Here is a 23,033-nt window from a genome sequence, read left to right as displayed (position 1 = left end):
CAACTTACAAGGTTATTTCTCAACCTAAATTCCATCCAAAAAATGCTTTGGTGAGGGATTTAATTGACACGGTTAATCATTGTTGGCAAGCTGATAGTCATGAAGCTTCTTTGATTAAGTATTCCCTTTGAGACAATTTAGGCCAAATGATAGTCTTCTTTGGGCCGGGTGTGGGTCGGAATAATCAAAGGGATCTTTACAGTGAAAAGTGCTTATTAAACAAAAGGAGGAGAATGGTCAAGAGATATTTATCGTTTCTTAATGCCAACAAGGGTTGTGGAATAAATTTATTTTTTAGTGTTTTTTTTTTTTGGATAATTTTAGTGTTTCTGATATATAGAGATAATAATTGATTATTACAATTATAATTATTTGAATACTTTCAACATGACTAATGTTCAACATCACATGTGCCACATGCCAAAGTGAGTAAGAGTAATTGTAAATTCATAGCACTTGATCACTTTGGCTTGTAGCTTATGTGATTCTTAAATGAGTCCGAATTTGGTAATGATGGGATGTAAAACTTTTATTTACACAATCCATTAAAAGATTTTCACATCAGCTTTAAAAATCAATACATCCTATCACACCTAATATGGTGTTTATTGAGATGTTGTCCTTTGTAATATATATTGTAGGGCTAAAAATTTGGGGCCCAAGCCCAAAATGTATGGAGTCTTGGTCCAATGAGCCTAATACAATGAATTTGTAGAGAATGGGTCAAAGAACTAGGTCCTAATGAATTGAACAATGGCTAGTATTGGATTAAAAGATAATCAAGCACAAATAAGAGATATTTATGTCAATGGACTTTCAGTCCGAGGAGACCACAATTATTGTATATTGATCACAGTTGGATACTAAGATAGTTTAGATTGCTATAGTGTTTTCTCTTTGTTTTTCCGATTCCCTTCTCATGGGGGTTCCTCCACATTATATAGCTTTTTTTTTACCATCTTGATCCTACACTTGTTGATTATCTGAATCCTTACTTGAGTGTCCATCTCATCAAACATCCCTTTCAACCTTTTGTGAGTTATGGTAGCCAAGGCAACACTGTTCAGAGGTCCTCTCCACATTAATGCAGCCAGAAAAGTAGCTACAGTGCATTTAATGCGGTGGTAGCAGCTTTTCCTTAAATATTTTGAGTTTATTTCCCTCTCACTGTTCATGGGGCACATTTCAATTGCTAGAGTATATACTTGGACTACATTCGTTGTGTCCGATGAGAATTCCTCCTTGAATCTCCTTCCCTTCATCTCCTGCTTATGAGACTTTTACTGGGAATTATTTAATAGTTATTTGCTCCTCCTCGAACTTGTTAGTGCCCTCGGGCAAGGCCCAAAGCCCAATACATTATTTTGGGCCCTAGTCCCTACATATATATATAACCGAAACTTTTGACTTTTTGTTGACCTCTCTAGAGCTTGCCACATCATTATTATTTTTTTAAACAAAACTTACAAAATATAAAACAAACACTTCTTTCTACACTACACTCCCACCATCCCTAAACTCCTTATACTCTCTCTAAAAAATTAAAATAAAATAAAATAAAATAAAATAACTAACGCAAGTTAGACTTCTAGCCAAATACAATAACACTCTCCCATGATCCGTACTCTTTCCTATTTAAGAAAACTACTTCTACGCTTTCAACACCACTTTACTGGACAATTTCTTGTATTGATTTTGATTCTTTGAGTTAAGTGTAAAAAGAAGCTGCAGATTTTTAGGCTTAGTGTCTGTCAGGGATTGAACCAGGATTCAAACTTAGGGGGGCCAAAGTTCTTTGTTCAAGAATTTTAAAAAGTTAGAATATTAATACTAAAGGTTGATAACGATGTATTATTAGCATTAAATTTTTTTGTATTGTTTTAAAATCAATAATAGATATTATAATCAAGAATAAATTAATGCTAATAATGCACCGTTAAAGTAAATTTTCAAAAGACACCAAATGATCCAAGTGAGCAGTAGATCTTTAAAAAAATAAATTTTTTTTCATAGATTGAGTTAAAGACACCAACTGATCCAAGTTACTGGTGACACTAATTGGTGTGTGGATGGAGTGATTAGCAGCATAGGAGTTGTTTCTGTAACTATGGGGTTGAGTTACTTGAGAAGGACAAAAAGCTCTCAAATGAGAGGTAGAAATTGGGTAGAGGTTATTGGGTTTTTGTGATTTGTTTTGCTAGGATTTATAATTGATTTGTTATATATATTGTGGGGGCCGTTCGATCAATAGGCCCATTAAGGTCAGGATTGTTGGGCCTGTGGGCCATCCGAGGATGCATATCCGTCCGAGGAGGCCAAGTCAAGTCATAAAGTAGTTACTGAAGGGGGTGGTAGTCAATATCACGAGGGTAGAGTTCTGTATTCGTCCGAGGACGCAATATTCCTCGGCAGTATGCGTCCGAGGACGAACAGGACGCGGTCTTGTTTCAACCGAACCTCAGAATTATGTCACCAATGAAGATAGGATAACAGACCAAGGGTAAAAGGGAAAAGAGAAACAAATATCTATAACCACAGCTGCCTCCGCATTAATGACCTCTCAACCAACTCTCTGGCCGCATTAATGTGGAGGTGATACCTTAACAGTAAGGAGGCAGCCTTACAGCTGCCCATAGGAAGTTCCAGGAGGTGCTAGATGGGACAGAAAGAAATCCTCCGAACCCAACCTACACGTGTGTGGTGAGGATGGAATGCAAAGGGTGGTATATAAACTGAAAAAAGAACATGCCAAAAAAAAAAAAAAGGGATCGGAACAAAAAAGAAGAAAGGAAGAAAACCTAGACAAAAGAAGAAGAACGAAAAGAGAAAAAGAACGATATCGATTACCAAAGAAAACGATCATTGTGCCAGCTTTGAGCCTTCAAAATACGTGAGGGTGAGTCTTTTTATTATACAAAAGTTAATCTAGTTTTTTACACCCACGCTCTACAAATCATATTGTTTGGGCCTATTTACGGGCGAACCCAGTATCGTGTTGGGTCGTTGCAAATCGTGTCCCTACATATATATTTTAACTTAGATCGTGTCCAAAGAATTTTTTATTATTATCTGAATATATGAATTGTTTTGTAAATTCTCCTTATTGTCCGGATTTGTAAATTGTCCAAATGTTTAGCTAAATGTTTTTCTTGATATTTTTGGGGCAACTAGACAAGGGATAATTTGATAATTTTTTTTTTTTTTTGTTTCATGGGTCAACTTGTAAATTGTTTGGGAGAGGGGGGCTAAGTATATTAATTTTGGAGCCAAAAGTATATTTTTTATGCAAATACATATACTAGGGAATTTTTTTTCAAAGGTTGGGAGGGATCATGGCCCTCTCAGCCCTAAGGTAGTTCCGTCTCCAGTGTTTGTTTGAGAATAACTTATTTAGTTGAAATTTAAATTTTTTTGCTGAAAGTATTACAGATAAAGTTAAAAGATAACTGAAATAGTACAATAGGACGTATAAATAGTATCAAAAAATATATTAAAACCTATAAATAATAATAAAAATAAATTAAATAGTAAAAAAATTGAATTGTTGAAGCCCGGTCAAACACACACTTAATGGGTCCGATTTCTGCACTGGTTTACCGAACTGTGGCTTTGGTGAATAGGAAAAGTCATGGTTTAGGCTTGTAGTCTGACAAGCTAAAAAAAAAAAAACAAAGTGCTTGGTTTTGTCCTCATCTCTAAAGAGAATTAATGGTGGCAGGTAAAAAAATAAATAAAAGAAGAAGAAGAAAGGAACACACGTATTGTATCTAAAAAAAAAAAAAAAAGGAACACACGAATAGAAGAAGGTGGACCTAGGTGGTGGTCCTTTACAAATTGACTTTGACTCTGTATGTAATCTGTAGGCCTTATTCCTGGCGAGTAGGAATTAGTGGCAGAAAATAAAGGAAATATATATTATGAAGGAGAATGTTAACCAGCACCAGGGGCAGAAAAAACAAAAAATATTTGTCAAAAAAAAGTAAAAAATATCTTAAAATAGTACCTATAAATTGAAAAGGTAATATAAATTGATAAAGAAGGCACAATTTTTTTTCAGAAAAATGTGTGCTTAACGAGCACCACACAGTGCCCGTTAACACAACCCTATTATGAATATGTGTATTTTTAGTGTGAGATAATAGTGAAAAGTTATTAGATATTTTTAATAGTTTTTTTTATGGGGTATTGTGATAAGTTTTCTTAAATTATTTGATTATTGAGTAAATGATACTTGAAAAATTATTTTATGTGATATTTAAAGATTTTAGAGAAAGTGTTAGGGAAAATTTTTTTTGTGGTGAGCTAGCTGAGGTAAGTAACCTTATCTTAATTGATTTTATTTTGCTTATACTATTGTATCTTAACTACTGAAAATTGTTTATAATTGTTACAATTTATTTCAATTGTATTATTGATTTAAAGTAAAGAATATAGGATTATCACAAATATATTTGATTATTGAATAAATGATTTTATATATGTATTTGGATGATATATATATATATATATATATTTTTTTTTTTTTGAACTTTGATTGATATATATATGATTCTGGATAATATGACTATATTTTGACTCTGATAACTAGTCAATGGGGGTTATTCATTGGTATTTAAATTTTTCTTATCAGGTTTAATGTTAACATATATGAGAGATATTTTTATCAATAATCTGAAGAAAAAAAAAATAATAGTGACTATATTAGGCAGAGGCTTTTAGAGATTGTTGTTTTTATTTTTGGAATTCTTTACGTTCATGTGTATGTATGTATTGGGTTTAATTGAATTGGAATTATCTTTGAAATTTTGGTTTTGATTAAATAATAAAAATGGCAGAAGAAGTATGTTCCAATATTTGGAGTATTCTGTATATGTGTTGTTGTAGTTTAAACTTGGTATTTGAATTGTTAAATTGTCAATTCACAGTTTCATTGTTCATCTATTAGCCATGAATAATAATATTGCTATTTGCAACCATCATGATATGATATCAATGATATGATAATTCTGAATGCTTTCCTTTATAATTTAGATAAAGTCTATTTTATGATTAAAAAAATTTACAATTAAAAGACTTTTGAAATTATTATTATTTTTTTTAAAATTATTGGATGCATTGGATCTTAAATGACTTCTATTAAACTTCATCTTTTATGGCATCATTAAAAAGAAAACTCATATAAATAGGTATTAGGATATTATTTGGAACTATCATAATGGACTAACGTATTACACATGGTACAAATTTACTATAACATCCTATGCTATAAAATAAAAAATTGGGCCTATGGTTATCTTCTCTTTGCAAAAAATGGTTAAATTCTCATTAATTATGATAGTTCACTTTTAGGTAAAATAGAAACTCTATTAACTAAGTTTTAAAAACTTTTAAATTCTATTTCAAAAAATTTTCAGAACATTAGATTTTATTTTAATTATTTTAATCATCTATAATAATAATTTTATATTGTAAAAGAATAAAATCTATACATTACATACAATCATTACTCTAGTTACCTTCTAAATGATGGAGGATATGAGAATGCAATTTATAAATCTACTATCAAGAAAACACATATTAGATTGGTGTTGGATAGTAGATTTAATTGCAGTTAAGTATTGTGTGAAGTCATCATCATAGAATAGCCCACACTAGGATGTGTTATGTGGAACCAATGATATGAAAGAAAAAAAAAATTTCTAAATCATTATATCATTTATTTTCAAGTTATACATTTTTTTAGTCAAGTCATTGACATTTAAGTAAAATAAATACTTTTAATTTTTATTTAATTATCCAGTACATCGCACGAATTAGCGACTAATTAAATATATTTATGTTTTATTAATATAATGTGACATGTCCTTATTGGTGAGTATAAACCAAAAGGTTTACACTAAATTCTTATAGAATTTAATCTATTCTTAAATATTATTATCTTAAAATCATTCTACTAATCAATCGTGCGTATAATGATCAAGTGCTATGCTATATAAAAGAATCAAAATATTTAAATTTTAACATTAAAAAAAAAAAAAAAAAAAAAACCTTATTCAATTACTACTATAATATCAAATAAAGCGGTGTAAATGAAACGACATTATTTGACCGGTCAAAAGACATAATTTTAATTATATTTTATAAGAAATTTTTATTTAAGGACAAAACTTAAATACCATTTATTAATAGTTATAAAGTTATACTTTAAGTTCTCATACTAAATTCAACCATGTGGTTATATTGGTTAATGAATCACATTACTAGTTTAATTTAATTTTCTCACTTTTTTTTTTTTTTTTTTTATAATACATGATAGAAATTATACTTTAGCATAAACTAAGTATATATGTGTGTGAAGCTCTCTTCTGGAGACTTAAACTTTGGCTCTTGCCCTCTACACCTCACAATCACTTATGTGGCCGTTTGGTAGTAATAATTAAGTATTGTTGTTTAGTTTTCATCAGTGTTGTGGACATATGTGTTTGAGTGTTATAGAAATACGTGTCAGAAGTGTTATTGTTGTTTAAACACTGAAAATTATTGTTTAAAAGTAAGTACCAAACAACCTCATATTTGTGAAGTAACTATCGCACTAAGGATGTGCAATGGTAATTTAATTGTCCTTTTGAGAATTTTACATATTTTGTGTTGCATGGATATATACAGCAACATGGTTGAATTTAATGGTAGAATCTAAGGTACAATGTCTAGAAATTATATTTAAGCTTTGTCAATATTTAATATCATAGCACTTGTTTTCATTATTTTATAAAAATTATTATTTAATAGTAGTTCATATTATAACGTGGTAGAATATTAGGTTCCCTCTTGTATTTAGCCTATGACAAATACATAAATTTAGCCTATGCTGAAATCATATATATATATATATATTTTTTTTGAAGCTTTAATAGAGAATTTTCTTATATAATTATAATTATAAAAATAAAAATAAAAGTTGGGTTTTTGACACGGTCACTAATTATTAATATAGGTTTAAATTATTTATTTTTATATAATTTGATTGCATAGGGATAAAACCAATTAAATTAACTATTGTGACAAAAAAAACACATTAATTTTACTATATGTGTTTTATTGAGGTATTTGATGCAAGCAACGTGGGTAGTGCAAATTTTATTATTGGTCTATACTTTGTTACCAACTAGACTTAGGAATACATGCAACTAGTCGCTAACTCATGTAATGCACCGGAAAGCTATTGAGTATGACTTATTATTTAATATAAATGTTTTAAAAATATAACTTTTGTAACCTCTTAGATTACAAATTAAGATTCCAATTTTAAAAATTCAATATGAAACATGTTTTAGCCTTAACATTTTCTTGGAAAATATCAATCAAACAAAAAATTAAATAAAGATTAGTATTCAATAATCTAATAAATGTTGCGATGTTAAATATTTGTCTAATCTCAACTATTGGCTCCAATGTAAAATAAAGAAAGTAATTAAACATTTCGTATGAAAAATTGTAAAAAATTTACACATAAAATCATTAAAAAGGAGAGACATACAGATGGTCTATGGACCATAGTACATGCTCTGTAATTTTAGTCCATTGTTGATTTCTGGTCTCCACGCATTGCAATAAAAATTTATACGTCATTTGCTTTACTCAAGCATGAATTCAATTACTCCCTTGAGAGATAAAAGAGTGAATCTCCTAAAGTGTAGGCCATAGTCTGAAGCTCTCCCAAATCTAACAGATTGTATAACATGCCGAAAAGATAACCAAGAATAGATTACTATAGAAACAACATAAAGAGTATGTGTATTAGTATAGAGAGAAAGCAACTATTCCATTGCAATGACAATCATTAACTTCTTCAACATATTTTTACACCTTTAAATTAAAAGCAACAAAATTAAATGAAACCTTGATTATATAAGGGAGTCAAGTCTATCATTAACACGTATTTGTCATGTGTGACATTGGAACTATCATATGACATATTCATTTACTTTTCTTTGTGTGATGGTAGATCATATTCTGATAGCTAATTAATAGCATAAAATTTGAGTGATGAGATCTGAGTTGAAGGTAAGGAAACATGTCCATGCAATAATAGGCAACTTCTTAATTTATATTAAACTATAACAGACAAACAAATGTGCATTTAAGTGTAGACTTATAATTTCAAAAATTTTAACAACAAACCAAAAAAAAAAAAAAAAAAAAGGCACGACAATAGGGTCTCGAATGCAACCTCACTAAAAAAAACACCATCAAATCAACCAGCCGTTGCCAATTCCAAGTCGAGTTTGGGAAGATATCTCCATGGATTTTGTGGATGGGCTACCCATGTCTCAAGGTAAGTCCACTATCCTGGTTGTGGTAGATAGGCTTTCTAAATACTCACATTTTATTCCCGTAACACATCCTTACACAGCAGTGAGTATTGCCCAAATATTTTTTGAAAATGTTTTTAAGCTCCATGGTATGCCTAGAACTATAGTTTGTGATCGTGATCCAGCTTTTACTAGTGCCTTTTGGACTGAGTTGTTCCGTCTTAATGGAACTAAATTCAATTTTAGTTCAGCTTACCATCCACAAACAGATGGACAAAGTGAGGTGGTGAATAGAACTTTAGAAATGTATTTACGTTGCTTCACTAGTGATAAACCCAAGCAGTGGGTCAGGTGGATATGTTGGGCAGAATTTTGTTACAATACAAGTTGGCATTCGGCTATCCAAAAGACTCCATTTGAAGTGGTGTATGGTAGGGAGCCACCATCATTACTGACTTATGTTCAAGGTACTGCAAAGGTAGCTACTGTGGAAATAGAATTGATGAAGAGGGATCAGATTCTGAAGGATCTCAAGGAAAATCTCAAGATGGCACAAGATCAAATGAAGAAAAGATATGATTTGAAGCATAGGGAGAAGGTCTATGAGGAAGGGACTTGGGTGTATGTACGGCTTCAGCCATATCGTCAAGTCTCTGTTTCTTTGCGCCGAAATGCGAAGTTAGCTCCACGCTATTATGGTCCATTTCGCATCCTGCAACGTATTGGACAGGTGGCTTACAAATTGGAATTACCTTCAGATTCTCGTATACATCCGGTTTTCCATGTGTCTTTGTTAAAGGAGAAGTTAGGCACCAAAGTTTTTGCCCAACCTCAGCTACCTATTACTATGGGAGACCAAGATGAGTTACTAGTAAGGCCACAGGCAGTATTGGATCAAAGGACTCGTCGCAACAGAATTGAAGTACTCGTGCATTGGCAAGGCTTACCAACTAGTGATGCCACGTGGGAAGACTTAACAGCCATGAAGTTGCAGTTTCCTCAGTATACCCTTGAGGACAAGGACCTTCTCAAGAGGGGAGGGAATTGATACGTGTATCTACTTGGATGTGGGTTGGAGTCCTCTGTTTTAGGTGTTTGTTATTACTGTCCTCTGTTTTAGATGTTTGTTATTATCTTTGGGAAGATCTCTATTGTAACGTTAGGATTGTTGGTTAGTTTGAATTGTTTTTCAATTGTGGGTGGGTCCCTAGCATGTTGGGTTGTTGTGCCACAGTATCCCTTCATATTAGGAAGAAGTCCTTGTATTTCGTTTTTGTTGTTATCACTTGCTGTATTTAAGCAGTAAGACAATAATGAATAAGGCATCAAAGAATTTAATTCGAGTTAAGTCTCAAGAGGTCAGGGTTTCCTCAGTTAAATCCAATTCTTATTCTCATTTTCCCTATTGTTATCACCACAAAAACCATCATAGGTAAGGATACTGTCTTATACGTACCATATATATACAAAACTTGAGATTTCTACCCCTTTCACGTCAAATTTAAGATTTCCATCCCCACCCACAACACAAAACCCACCACCATTTCAGTTTTTTTTTTTTATCTTCAAGCACCTCTGTTTTTGCTGCCGCTCAGGTCAGATCTTCAAGTTGTTGTCTTTACCTCCATTGCTTGGTGGTTGATTACTCGATTAGACTTCGCAGGTGAGTCAATCGATGGTTAGTCCCAAGAATCTTGAGCTTGTTTGGGTTTTAATATTTGGGTTTGTAATGGGTTTTGAATCTTTTGATATTTAGATTTGATCTAAGTTTTGATTTGAGGTTTGAATCCTTGAGTTTTTTGGGTTTGATTTTGGTTTCAAATATCTCCTCCTCTTTGTGGGTGTGATAGATAGGTGGACACCGACCACCGCGCTGACGGGAACTGCCACTAGCGTTGGATTGGGTTGTTTTCCTCTGTGGATTTCTTTGGTGGGCGTAGATTTCTCTTCTCGAAGACAGGCGTTAGGGTGGGCGAGGAGTGAAAAAAAAAAAAATCTGCATTTTTCAGTTGAGCTATAGCACCCATATCAAAAAATAATCATCTACGTTTTTTACTTATTTGTTATAATATTTTCAGTTTTCAATTTTCATCAAAATAAGTTATATTCAAACGGGCTCTATATATATAACAATTTACGAAGTTGAAAACTTGGAATTAGCGGTTTTGCTTTAAGCTCCACATCCGGATCTCAAATCCTATCTTATTTTACCATTCCAAAAAGCTACTTTATTACTTATACCATACCATTTTTCATTATACCCAACATCCCAACTTTTATTTTCCTATCCTACTCATTAAAATAATATTTTTACACAATAAAATAATATATCCTTAAACCCAAATAAAAACAAAAACCCAATACCCAAATAACCTCTGCCCAAACAAACCCAGCAAACACCCACCCTCTGCCCAAACAAACCCAGCAAACCCACCATCAAACCCATCGGAACAAATCCCCCAACCCATTGGAAAAATTCATAAACACCGAAATAAACCCAGCAAACACCCACCCTCTGCCCAAACAAACCCAGCAAACCCACCATCAAACCCATCGGAACAAATCCCCCAACCCATCGGAAAAATTCACAAACACCGAAATAAACCCAGCAAACAAACCCAGCAAACACCCACCCTCTGCCCAAACAAACCCAGCAAACCCACCATCAAACCCATCGGAACAAATCCCCCAACCCATCGGAACAAATCCACATCGGTCTCTATGCCGAGCGCCACATTGGTGTCTGTAAACGACGACGCTTTGGCCTTGGGCGTGGTGTCTCTGAACTCGGTGTCGGACCCAGTTCCGACGAACCGGGACCTGGACCGGAGGAAGGGAATCGCGACGGATCTGGAGCGACGGAAAGCCGGTTCGCTTTCGATGAGATTGGAGACTCGGCCTGTGGGTCCGGGTCCTCCTCCGACGGCGTCGTGTGATGAGAAGCGAGAGAAGGAGGAGGAGGAAGACGACGTCGTTTGTGTAGCTGTGGCGGCGAAGCAAGCGCATGGGCGCGAGTTAGCGCAGTCGGGACAGAGGGTGGACAGAGGAAGAGAGAGAAAAGAAAGAGAAAAAATGAGTGAGGAGAGAGAAATTACCGGGTTTTAAAACGGTCTGTGGTTATTAAAAAATTAATATTTTTTATACCATTCAGCTACAGTACCATCTTACATTTGAGATGGTACTGTAGCTAAATCCCAAAAAAAATTTAGCCTTTTGGCATATGGCCTTCCCGTTGCTGGTGTTTTTTGGGCTTGCATGCCAAATGTTCCTAACATTTGGCATATGGCAAGCCCACTGCGGATGCATGAGAGGAATTCTAATTGTGACAGTAGGCTATTGGATGCCAGCTATTATTTAAAAAAAGAAAAAGAAAAGTGTTTGATCTTATCTCTTTTCTCTGGTAAAAGAACCACAACTAACTGCCTACTCAAAAGCTTCAATAAAAGAACCACAACGCAAGAGTCAAGAGGCTGTTCCAGAAAATTCCAAGTATAAATCGAAGGTAGCAACGCACTCAATTTTCAACTGCATTTTTATGGAGATGAGCTCTTTTCAGCCCGTAGACAAGCGAGCAAAGCCAAAAAAAAAAAAAAAAAAATTACAAGATTTGAAGAAAATTTTTCGCCATTATTCTCAAATTGAAGCAAAGAACAACAAAGAGCAGAAAAGGAAAGCGACTGGTAGCAACGAAGAAGAAGTGTAGATCTGGTAAATTCGTCTTTTTTTTTTTTTTTTTTTTTCTTTAACTCTAAATCTTATACCGGTCCGAAACCAATATATCGGCCGAAATCGCCGAAATCCACTGAAACGGCCGAAACATCCACTACGGTATCTAGAGCGGTACGGATCAGGTCTGTTTCTGTACCGGTCCAGCGCCGGCACGAAAAATTCCGGCCGTACGGCCGGGACGGTACGGAATTATCTCCCTTCGTTTTGAGAGTGATTGAGAGAACGGCTTAGGCAGTTAGGCTGCATCTAAACCCGTACGAAAAGAGAGATTCAATCGACCCATGAGAATAGGAGGGAAGAATAAGCTTTTGCTTTTGCTTTTGCGTTTGCGTTTCTACATAATAGCTTGCGTAGAGAAGAGGAACGCTTTATTTTATCGGGTTTTAGAAAAAAAATCAGTTAAAAAAAAAAAATAATAATAAGGCTGACGTGGAAAACACCACCGGCACCAATGCTTTCACGCCTAGTTTCGTATTTCACTATAAACTGCCAAAGTTTATTATCACTACCTAAACTCTAATTTCTATTCCTAAGTCGAATCGGAATGTTTATTACTTCTCTCTATATATATATGCCACACGTCTTTTCTATTTCTTGTATTCTGATTTCTGAGATAAATTGCAGGCACAAAAAAACAAAAACAAGATCCTTGTTTGTTTTTTTTTTTTTTTTTGAGAATCTCTTATTGGGGTTTGCTTACACTTTAACTTTACATGATGGTTAGACTAAAAGGCATGGGACGCAGCAAAATAGAGATAAAGGAAATACAGAACAAGGGAGCCATGTACTGCACCTTCACAAAGCGTCGCAATGGTCTGTGCAGCAAGGCTAGGGAGCTCCATACCTTGTGTGGTGCCCAAGTTGCTGCCATTGTCTTCTCTCCCAAGAACAAGATGTACACCTTTGGTGAGCCTTCTGTGGACTCCGTGGTGAATCGCTTTCTTCATGAACAACAACAACAACAACAACGACAACGACAACCCAAGAAGAAGAAGAAGACGATACCGTTTTTGTCAGACGAGTGCATTGAAGGTTTTGAGTTGCATGAGCTTAAGTATTGCACGGCTTTGATGGAAAAGTTTGTGAAAAAGTTAGAGGAACGACTAGCAGACGTGGTGTATAGGAGGGTTCAAGTGAAGGATTTGATTAGTTTAATTAAATAAGAATAGTGGCTAGATAATTGTCTTTTAGAGCATAGAAAATTCGTTCTATTTTTTAAAAATTTTAATTTAGTCTTGTATTGGCAACTTCAACCTTTTACTTTCTTAAGTTTGTGTTTTATTAAGAAAATTTTATTTTTTTATAAGTTTCCTCTCTTAACTTGATTGAATGTTATTGACACTTGTTTATTTGTTTGGTAATTTATTTAATTTTTTTTTTTAATGTTTAAGCATTTTTTCCGTCTTTCTTTAATAATAGAAATAATAATAGAAGAGATTGTTAAAAGTAATTAAAAACCTTATAACTCAACTAATATCTTTTATCCTTCTAATAAAGATATTTAGGGTTTAAATTCCTCATTCTCCTCCAAATTATCAAATAATCCAAAAAAAAAAAAATGTTCAAAGTACTATTAGTTACATACCTATATATATATATATATAATATGTGGAAATTTTGTGTGGTTGGAGAACATACTCAAACCCAAAATAAAGATCCTAAATTTTGTGTGGTTGGAGAACATACTCAAACCCAAAATAAAGATCCTTTTTTACTATTTGGAATCCAAAACTAAAAATGCTATTTGGCTATCCATATGATTAATTAATTAATTAATTTTTTTTTTTTTTTTTTATACTTGGAAACACTTTTGAAGAATATTGAACATATTATTAATTATATAACATAATTTTTATTTGTTGAGGCTCAGTACGCAGCATCAACTATCAAACTTCTCATTTTATTTGGATTTTCTTTAATTAACTTAACAACACTAATTAGGCTTTTTTTAGTTAGAAGGATATCTGACATATAATTAGATAATATATAGTATTTTTATTTGATTTGTAAATTATGGGAAAATCAATTTAAATGTTTGTCTTTTCATGTCATGAATATGGTCAAAAGTCAATAAGAACTCTAAGGTGATGTTATCATAAACAGTTTTGGAATTGTAACTCAATATTTGGGATGTTACATTGTTTTTCTAGGTAACATTTTTTTTAGTATAATAATTAATAATAGAACTTATGTCTAAAATAAAAATTATAGAAATAGTGAATAGTGATAAACCATATGTTAAATAAGAAGGCAACAAAAATATATAATTTTCATGAGGAAAAAATAACATAAAATAGTTATAATCATGTATAGGGGAGACCTCAACCAATTATGAGGATCTCTAGGATCAACCCTGATTTATTTAATTGTGATTAAGGCTTCATTAGTTGAATTGAGTAATAAATAATGAAACTTGATTTCAAAAAATAATGAAACTTATCTTTCATATTCTTTTTCTTACCATAAATGGGGGAGGGGATTTGAACCTAAGTGATTTTTCATTATGAGAATTGGACAATGCCATTGAGTTACAAAATTCTTGATCTAAAATATTGTGTTTATAAAAATTGCAGGCTTATATGAATGGAAGAACCTATTTTAAAACATTACATATAACAATAGGTATAAATCTAAAATTTTTAAATGTATATGGGTAAAATCAAATGATCTGAATTCATTTTCAAATATATGGATGGAAGAACCTATTTTAAAACATTACATATTGAAACTTTGAAATTATAAATTGCAAACTATAATTATATATACAAAAATGTTTAACTTAATTTTGTTTCCATTCAATTATCTAACTAGCCTTTGTGTACATACACTTAATTGAAATTATAAACAAAAATAATAATATCATTATATTATAAAATAAAATAAAGTATAATTTCTCTCTCTCTGAGCGGCTTTTGTTAAAACTCGAGCAATTTATTGAAAATTCACTTAAAATATAAAACTTTGAGTACTTAGAGATGCTTTCATTATTCCCAATAAGATAGCTTGGTAATAAATTGCTTCTTCTTCGTTCCGCCCACAACAATTCAACTAGTTCTCTTGGTGAAAAAATATTAGACATTCCCTCTTCTTAAACCAACACTTTGGATGTTATTTGATGCACAATAATTTATATATGTCGATTCTAAAATTGTACCTTCTAAGATAGATAAACTTTTTGGATCTTATTAACCAAAGAGAAATAACTTTGAACTATAGTTAGCTCTGCACTTATCTTGACTTTTTGACTCCAAATTATAAGGTGGATCTCGAAAGATAAGAAAGATCTCCCTCCAAGCCATACATATAACTTTCATCAAATATGACACTAAACCCTCTCGGGAACATGATTAAGAATAAGAAAAAGGAATCTCATGTAAATACCAAAGAATAAAGTTTAACCTTGTACATGCAAGTTAGATTATCAGGTAGTGTAAGGGAGTGAGTAATAGATCTAACAGTACATTTAAGTGAAAAAGCCTAAAAACTCTAAAAATGAAAGCTTTAACACTTTGGTGTCAAGAGAAAGTGTAACATGGAAAGTAAAGAAGACATGAGAAGTACGTGGAAAACCCTTTAAAATGGATGAAAAACCACAAACAAGCAAGGGGAATGGTCCTTACTCTCTTCTGTTTTCTATTATGTAAAAAAAAAATGAAGGTCTTGTACAATGGTGATGCTCCTTCCCAAAGGATACCTTTCTCTCTACCTCACTTTCCCACCCAAACTTTTTAGCTTTTCTCTTAGTTTCTCTCTTGGTTCTTACCTTAGTGGTTCAACAACATGTTCCTCTTATAATCTGAGGAATGCTACCAAGTACATAAGGACAAGGTATCAAATCGTGATTCCTCCATTTGAATCTTAAAACAGCTACTGTATTATATAGTGGTTGAAGGAGAGATAAAGTACGCCAATGTTAGGGTAGTGGGATTGAGGGCGGCTCTACTACTACATGGGGAGCAAACCTTGGTCAAGGAAAGGGACATCAGGGATGTTAAGAGTGATACATGTGTCTTTAACAGTGGTCCAGCATAAGCCCAAGCAATAAGGGGTGTTCTATAGCATTTGACTATGGGGGGTCGCTATCTCCCTTTTGTGCAAGTGCCGGTTGTCCATGTCAGGTGCAAATCTCACTCTTCTCTGAGATGGTCACGTCGTTGGCACGGGTTAAAGATCCCTCCTTCAACCAGCGTTCCTTTTCCTTTGCTCACAACTGTTTCACGTGTACAGCTTGGATCTAGCCATGCCAATATTCTCACATACCTTGGTTGGTGTAATGTACAAATCCTATTCATGGGGATTCTATAAATATTAATTAGAAAAATAATTGCATTGTTTGAGGCTTTTGATTCAATTCATAGTCACCATCTCTTTCTCACTCTCATTTTATGATAAAAGTAGAAACAATTTAATTGTTAAAGGTATTTGATTTAATTCAATGTCATATATTTCAATATTTAAAAAAAAAAAATCTTAAATTTATGTTGTATATATAGATTATTAGAATCTTAAATTCTTATAAAAACTCACAATGAAATCATATTAATGTTAAAGAAGACAAGAATGAACATATGTCTAGGATCAATGTTTTTAAGTCACTCCCTAATATTTTTTTTCCAATTAAACACAAACGTCCCATAATAATCATCATTCTTTTTTTCCTCTCTCTCTCTCAATAGCCCCATAATCAACATTGACATCGACAACAGAAGAAGTAAGATAATTGATTGGAAAAGAGTAAGAAGCCTTTCAAACGAAACGAGTTAGAAGCATCACAATTCATATATAGATTAAACATTGATTTTCCATGGTGAGGAATTGCGCAAGAAGTGTATAGGACACTTCCAAGTACCAACTCTACTATTCTACGATCTCTATACTTTTTCTATACTCGGTTCTATACTCGGTTTCATATTCCTAATGCGGCTAGGACTACAATTAACAACAAAATAAAAAATTTTAAAAAATAAATTCAACTTTTTCTCCAACTCATCCACAAAAGCAGGAATCCAGTGCATCACCGACTACAGCTCCCATGACAGCAACCTCTCTTTCCACAAAAAACCCACCAATACTACAAAGCCAAGTGTCAAAAAAACCACTCACATATTACAATTTCAGTCCGAGTAAAACACTCAATGAACCTCTCCTCTAACACCTATATGGCTATATAGTAAAATCCGAGGTTGTCGAATCTATCTCCAACTCTCTCTTTTTATATCTCTCTCTCTGTGCTAGGGTTTCATATTCGCTCTTCAATTCTAGGTTTTTTAGATTCAAACTCTCTCTCTCTCTCTCAAAATTGGTTTCAATTCTTTGCTTCAGTGATTTTCTAGGGTTTCGATTCTTTGTTCAATTTTTCTCAATTCGTTGAGTTTTATTCGAGCTAAATTAAAATTAGGGTTCTTTTTTTTTTTTTTTAAGTTTTTGTTCAATTTTTCAATTTTCCCAATCTTTTTTGTGTGAAAGTTTGAGTCTTTTTGCTGGTGAAACAATGCCTCCACGGACTGTGAAGAGGGGTGCGGGATCGGCGGGGCCGAAGAGGACGACGAGGGGCACAAGAGGAGCCCAGAAGGCTCAGGATCCGCCACCGGAAGAGGTGGCTGTTGTTGTTGCGGCGGCGGCGGCAGTTATCGAGGCGGAAGAGGCTGTGAAGGTTGAGGAGGAGGTTCCGGCTCCGGTGGTTGAGGAGGAAGTTAAGGTCGAGGAGAAGCCTGTTGTGGTGGTGGAGCCTGAACCTGAGGCGAAACCTGTTTCTAATGGATCGGGTCCTGTGAAAAGTAAGTTTTTTTTTTTTTTTTTTTCTTCTTTCGTTTTTGTTTTTTGGGGTTTATTGAATTTTTATTTGGATTGTTTTGATTGAGGAAATTGAATCTTGAATTACGGTGATTTTGGGTTATGTGTGTATGTGTGTGGCCTTTGTTTGAATTGTTCAAAGTTTGTGATTTTCTTATGGGGTTGTATCAAAAGAAGGATTCTTTTTTCCTTGGTTGGTTTGTGCAGGCAGTTTTTTTTTTTTTTTTAAAAGAAAATATCTGGATTTTGCGTATGGTATCTTGCTTAATAGTTGAGAGTGTTTGTGTTAATGGATGAGTTGCGAAAAGTTATTGTGTTTTGTTTGTTGTTAATTGAATTCTTTCTATCTATAGTTTCTTTAAAATATAATTGAAAACATGGGTTTTTGTGGAAAACATTGAATAATGAAGTAATCAGCTTTCAATGGGAATGGTTCAGTTGGTGCACTTTGGTGCTCAATATGCTTTTATGTGATCAGGGGTTGAGGCCTTTTCCCCCCCTGCTGTGCATTGAATTGTAGCAAGTATGATTAGAAATTAGTTACAGTAAACAGATAATGTCCTATTGTTTTCCTTTTCGTGAGGATTTTGGTTTTATTGGGAGCCCAGAATGACAGATTTGTGGTTAGGAATTATTTATAGCTCCAATGTGTTCTCAGACCATATTGATAGTTACGGTAATTATATAAATAACAAGAAGGATGAGGATGATCCTGGTAATCATGTATATAACTTAGCTCCCCCAAGTAAGTTCTAGGTGGAGGATGAGGCTGTGGCTTCAAGACCCATTGGGTACATAACTTATTAAAATAAAAAAATTTGAAGAAAAGGACTTTTTGTGGGTTTTGTTAATTTTGCATTACAAGTTTCCCCGAGCCTATTTTGACTGGGCTCATCTACCCTTATTTCATGACAGAAGAAGATGAGGTGAGGGAATCTGTAGACGAATATGAAAAAGATGAACGGTTAGAACTAGATGATAATGACCCTGAATATGAACCTGAAGAAGATGGTGGGGTTGACTATGATGAGAAGGAAACAGAGCAAGAGGATGAGAAGGAGGTGGTAGAGGAAGGAGAGGAAGAAGCTGAGGAAAATGTTGGTGAAGAAGAAGAGGGTGATATGGTTGAGGAGGAAATGGAAGATGTTCATGAAGAACTTGAGGGTGAAGAGGATGATGAGCGTGCTGGCGTTGAGCAGGATCATGCAGATCTGGTTGATGCGGAGGAAGAGGAGCACAATGAAGTTGTGAAAGAGAGGCGCAAGCGTAAGGAGTTCGAAGTTTTTGTTGGTGGTTTGGACAAGGATGCATCCGAGGATGATCTTAGGAAAGTTTTCGGCACAGTTGGTGAGGTTACTGAAGTTAGACTGATGATGAATCCTCAGACTAAGAAGAACAAGGGCTTTGCATTCTTGCGTTATGCATCTGTGGAACAAGCAAAACGGGCTGTTGTTGAGCTCAAACACCCAGTGGTAATTTCTGATCTTCTAATAGTCTGATTAGGAACTATATTTCTTCACACCGTAAATTATATTTATGTTAATTGCTGCAATTCCAGATTAATGGGAAACAATGTGGTGTTACTCCAAGTCAAGACAGCGACACCCTTTTTCTGGGTAACATATGCAAGACCTGGACAAAGGAAGCCGTAAGTATATTGGTTAACTTGATGTCACTATCAACTTACTAGTCATTATCAGGAGTTGCTAAATACCTGACTGTTTGGTTATCAACTTTGGTTCCAGTTAAAAGAGAAGTTGAAACATTATTCAGTGGAGAATGTTGAGGATTTGACATTGGTAGAAGATAGTAACAATGAGGGAATGAATCGGGGTTTCGCTTTTTTGGAATTTTCATCTCGCTCAGAAGCCATGGATGCCTTTAAGCGTCTACAGAAGAGAGATGTTGTGTTTGGAGTTGATAGGCCTGCAAAAGTATCTTTTGCAGATTCCTTCATTGACCCTGGTGATGAAATTATGGCACAGGTAATCTTTTTGGGTCAAACTTTTCTCCATTCTGTTGCGTTATAATTGCAACTCCTGATGGTTTGGCTCTATTTTGATCCTGTTATGTATTATGGATGTACGATTTTAAGCTTGTAGGGATATATATATATATATATATATAGACTAGTTATTTCTCTTGGAGTTTATAGTTTGGATATGTGCATATCCTTTTGTAGTTATCACTAAATTAATTTTATAGTTCAATTAAAGTGATATTTGAGAAGCAGATTGAAGTTCAAATGTTTTGTTTTTAGGGCCTTTTTTGGTATTCTAAATTTGTTAAATCTACCCTTGGGTAACTATTTTTTGGGTTGCTTTTGAGGAGAATCTTCAATAATTTCAAACAGTTCATGTGTGGTCATTTTGTAGTGATGTTATACCCTTTCATTAAATATCTGAGAAAATATTTGGAATTGCTGATCACATATTTTTAAGTTGCAGGTTAAAACTGTATTTGTGGATGGTCTGCCTGCTTCATGGGATGAGGACCGTGTCCGAGTGCTTCTTAAGAAATATGGGGAGGTTGAAAAGATTGAGCTTGCCCGGAATATGCCTTCTGCCAAGAGAAGAGATTTTGGTTTTGTTACATTTGACACTCATGATGCTGCAGTGACATGTGCGAAAAGCATTAACAATGCTGAATTGGGTGAAGGAGACAACAAGGTTTGTCTTGGTTTTTCAAAAGCTTATGATTTTTTTTCATATTTTACGCGATGATGTTGTTGTTGGCATTAGTTGCACGGCTTTGAATTATAACCATTTTCACATTTCAGGCCAAAGTAAGGGCCAGATTGTCAAGACCACTTCAGAGAGGTAAAGGAAAACATGTTAGTCGTGGAGATTTCCGATCTGGGCGTGGGTCTGGACGAATTGTCAGGAGTTCATGGGGTCGTCCAGCGCCACGTAGTCTCCCTATTCGTGGAGGAAGAGGAATTGGAACTCGCATCCCACCAGTCAGTATGAAGAGACCTGGTGGATTGAGAGATAGAAGGCCTGTTGTGTCCATGCCAACAAGAGGCAGGCCCTTGCCTCCTCCAGCTAGGTCCTATGAGAGGAGAGCACCTGGTATGCTTATATTCATGCATCTAACTGGCTGTATGCTGCTCATTTTCCTGTATAAGTAATTATGTTGCTTTGCACTTTCTTGACAGTTCCTTCATACCCGAAGAGTAGCTTGAAAAGGGATTATGGTCGGCGTGATGACCTTCCTCCTCCAAGGAGTAGAGCTCCCGCAGATTATGGCCCTAGGGCTGTCCCTGAGAGACGGCAATCATACAGAGATGACTACTCTTCCCGTGGTCCTGGTTACTCTGATCTTCCTAGGAGTACATCTCGTCCAGCAGCAAGAAGAGCTTATGTGGATGATGGCTATGGCCAAAGGTTTGAAAGACCTCCCCCTCCTCCTCCAACTTATCGTGAAGGACGCCCTCGTGATTATGACTCCATTTCTGGGTCAAAACGTCCATATGCTGCACTGGTTAGTAAACTGTCTGTACGGTTCTGCTGCAGTGCTATATTTTAGGATCATATTCTGTCCTCTCACTTCATATTTGAGAAAATTCTGAAGTTTATCTGACGTGTTGACAAAATTATAGGATGATGTTCCCCCGCGTTATGCTGATTCGGGAGTCCGCCAATCTAGGGCTCGTTTAGACTATGAATATGGTGGTAGTGCTTCTCAATATGGGGATGCTTATGGTGACAGGTGTGTTATTGTTCTTTGAATTGAAAGCAGTTTTACTTTTTCTCCCCTTCTTCTGATTGATGTTGCTTTGGTTACTGACTTTTCTCTGTGATGGTTGGTAGAGTTGGGAGATCTAATCTAGGATATAGCAGTGGCAGAAGTTCCATCTCCAGTCAGGATTCACATGGAATTTATAGCAGTCGTCAAGGCATGAGTTACGGAGGAGGTGTGTTATGTTGGTAGCTACCTGATTTGACATTCACCTTTGCAATTATTGTGGATTTGTTTAGGTGATCTTTTTCTCCAATTTTGCATGTTTTTCAGGTTCTTTCAGTGGTAGTGATGTTGGCGGAATGTACTCATCAAGCTATGGTGGTGATTACATGTCCCGTGGAAGTGATGTATTTTCCTAACCTGCTCCAATTGAATGACACTGTTGACTGTTAAGTCTCTAGCAATTTTGTGTAATTATTCTATTTCTGGCCTGTGTCATAGGTTGGCGGTAGCTCTTACTCATCAATGTATTCTGGTCGTGGCATGGGTGGCAGCAGTTACATGGGATCTGGTGGCTCTGGATCATATTACTGATGTAAGTTTTTATACTCTTGTTTTCTTTAATAAAGTGCATAGGGAATTAGATGGATTATGTGCGTCCATATCTTTTTATTGGAGGACGACTTTTTCCCGAAGGCATGGTATCTCTTTATTTGTCTAAGAGGTTTGCTTGGTAAATCTTGGAGCAGTCTCGTCACAAGTGAATTTGTCTATGGAACAGATCTGACATGACAAAGATGCTGCAGTAGGATGTGAACTAAATGAAGCTTAGGCATTATGTGCCTACTGTCGAGTGAATGTTGCTAAGCCTAATAGCCCTCCATATGTTGTGGGAATTTTTACGGAACAAAGGGGCTGTTGGTTAAAGCCATCTTAGAAATCGACCAATGTGTAGTTTTTCAGTTGGATTTAATACTGTAAGGAAAACTAAGTTTTTCAGAAGTTGAATACAAGAAGTTCTTAGCATGTGATGTGTATTACATATTTTATTTTCTATATAAGACTCCACTTGATGGACAGATGGAGGTATATGCTGCATCATCTTTTCTTCTGAACACAGAATATTCTGAGAGCTTGAGGTTTTTTCTATAATTGGTTAAGGAATTTTGGAAATCTTCTTGTGCTTGAATTCATTGGAAAAGTTTTGGCTTCTACTAGACATTTTGGTTATTTTGGACCACATGCTTTTTTCAGGGATACACAACCTTGAATGAATAAGAAAAGTCAGTTAACCAGCTACTTCTTGAAGGTAGTAGAAAATGTATGAACTTTTTTGGAATAGATATGAAGTACACAGGAATAAGGTCATAGAATGTTGGCCTTGATATTCTTCGGTTGGTTTATAAGCTATGTCAAAAAGTGACATGGTTGCTAAATAAGTATTAGTTTTGTTTTCCATATGGAATGGAAATTGTGTTTCTTTGGTTATGGAAAATTATTGATACTTTCCAACTG

At 34.6% G+C, this 23,033-nt stretch overlaps 2 protein-coding genes across 4 annotated transcripts; both read left to right on the top strand.

Moving 5' to 3' along the window:
* Positions 1 to 9,861: 9,861 nt before the first annotated feature.
* Positions 9,862 to 13,390, top strand: LOC126723270 (agamous-like MADS-box protein AGL62). The gene is made up of 2 exons (XM_050426598.1): positions 9,862 to 9,975; positions 12,766 to 13,390. Exon 2 carries the CDS (start codon positions 12,776 to 12,778, stop codon positions 13,202 to 13,204), a length of 429 nt encoding a protein of 142 aa, XP_050282555.1. The 5' UTR covers positions 9,862 to 9,975; positions 12,766 to 12,775; the 3' UTR covers positions 13,205 to 13,390.
* A 3,856-nt stretch (positions 13,391 to 17,246) lies between these two features.
* Positions 17,247 to 22,597, top strand: LOC126723269 (uncharacterized). Of its 3 annotated transcripts, none has more exons than XM_050426597.1 (12): positions 17,247 to 17,818; positions 18,753 to 19,306; positions 19,393 to 19,482; positions 19,580 to 19,819; positions 20,282 to 20,503; positions 20,614 to 20,905; positions 20,992 to 21,317; positions 21,436 to 21,545; positions 21,647 to 21,750; positions 21,849 to 21,925; positions 22,020 to 22,113; positions 22,300 to 22,597. In XM_050426597.1, exons 1-11 carry the CDS (start codon positions 17,533 to 17,535, stop codon positions 22,110 to 22,112), a joined length of 2,394 nt encoding a protein of 797 aa, XP_050282554.1. In that variant the 5' UTR covers positions 17,247 to 17,532; the 3' UTR covers position 22,113; positions 22,300 to 22,597. The 3 variants fall into 3 exon arrangements, with proteins under 3 accessions (XP_050282554.1, XP_050282552.1, XP_050282553.1); XM_050426595.1 differs by having other exon boundaries at positions 17,248 to 17,818; positions 18,750 to 19,306; XM_050426596.1 differs by having other exon boundaries at positions 17,248 to 17,818; positions 18,750 to 19,306; positions 22,268 to 22,597.
* The last annotated feature ends 436 nt before the right edge of the window (positions 22,598 to 23,033 follow it).

The sequence above is a fragment of the Quercus robur genome, chromosome 4 (genome assembly GCF_932294415.1).
Source record: "Quercus robur chromosome 4, dhQueRobu3.1, whole genome shotgun sequence".
NCBI lineage: Eukaryota > Viridiplantae > Streptophyta > Magnoliopsida > Fagales > Fagaceae > Quercus > Quercus robur.
The sequence above is the reverse complement of the archived record's forward strand: the minus strand, read 5'-3'. Positions and strand labels throughout refer to the sequence as shown.